This window comes from Dipodomys ordii, unplaced genomic scaffold, assembly GCF_000151885.1.
Source record: "Dipodomys ordii isolate 6190 unplaced genomic scaffold, Dord_2.0 Scaffold157, whole genome shotgun sequence".
Lineage (NCBI taxonomy): Eukaryota > Metazoa > Chordata > Mammalia > Rodentia > Heteromyidae > Dipodomys > Dipodomys ordii.
Window position 1 is genome coordinate 2,347,417 of NW_012267373.1, and position 1,138 is coordinate 2,348,554.

At 41.6% G+C, this 1,138-nt stretch overlaps 1 protein-coding gene across 1 annotated transcript in view; it reads right to left on the reverse strand.

The window, feature by feature from the left end:
* The window catches only part of Nt5dc1 (5'-nucleotidase domain containing 1), a 101,770-nt gene extending 101,588 nt beyond the window's left edge, over window positions 1-182 (reverse strand). The window contains exon 1 of the mRNA XM_013032790.1: window positions 6-182. Within this exon, the coding sequence (XP_012888244.1) occupies window positions 6-182 (177 nt within the window). The remainder of the gene's footprint in view (window positions 1-5) is intronic.
* Between the last annotated feature and the right edge of the window lie 956 nt (window positions 183-1,138).

Consider the following 1,138-nt stretch of genomic DNA (forward strand, 5'->3'; position numbering starts at 1 on the left):
CGCGCCGCGCCCGCCGCCGGCTGGTCGGCCCGGTCCAGGGAGGAGGCATCGCCCGGGACACCTGCGGCCCGGACCCCGCATCCTCCCGGACCCCGGGCTACGAGTCCCGCGGGCGAGAGGAGCGGAGCCAGGACCGCCGGAGCTGGGGAGTTACTGCGGAATGCGCTGGGACTCCCGGGCATCTTGAGGGTGCCGCGGAAACCCCACCCTTTATTCGTGTCTGTGGGATTGTGCGAGAGAATGGAGAGAACTCGACACACAAACAGCCGACCGAGCCATTAGCCTACAGTTAACAGGGCTTTTCACTCACGAGGGGTGATTGATTAATCATACATTGTTCAGATGAAAAGCGGACCTTTTAACAATACCCTAGAGCGCATATGTATGATATATACTAATATATATATTTCTAATACATCTATATGGATAAAGCTATATCTGTGGATATATGTATATCTATATATATCTATATATATATAATATTCTCAGGTACCACTTCGTAAGATGCTACCTGGCCAGAGTTGGTTACTTGATGATCCTTGTTTTTAATTATAATTAATTTTTCTATGAAGGGACATTAGAAAACGCTATAGAAATATATAGAATGTCCTACCACAACAGAGAATTTTTCAAGCACAAAGTTTTGGACAGTACAAAATGATTTTAGCGACGAATCGTTCAGTTCCTCCAGGGACTAGTGTGTATAACTAGTGTCACTTGAGATACAAAGAAGTGAAGTGAAATCATTATTGGCAATGGATGACATCGGGTATCTGATTCTTTCAGAGTACCTGGATGTGAAAGACAAATTAAAATCTTTACCACCCAGTTCCTTATTTAAAAGTGAAAATGCAAATCTATTATCTTTATAGTTCTGTTTAAACTTTAAAAGAACAGTTGGCTGAATAGGAAAACCAGTAGTCATGTTATGATGAAAATATAATTAGTCCAAAAAATAAATTTAACTCTCATAGATAGTGTTAAGAGGCAGATAGACCAAAGGATTCATTTAGCTCAATAGATAGTGCAATCAGGTAGGACTCTTCTAATACTTAGTGGGACTCATTTGAATACGTTGAGAATTTATTCTATCATAACCCATAAAACAAATCTCTGGAATAGGAACAGGTAAGAATCT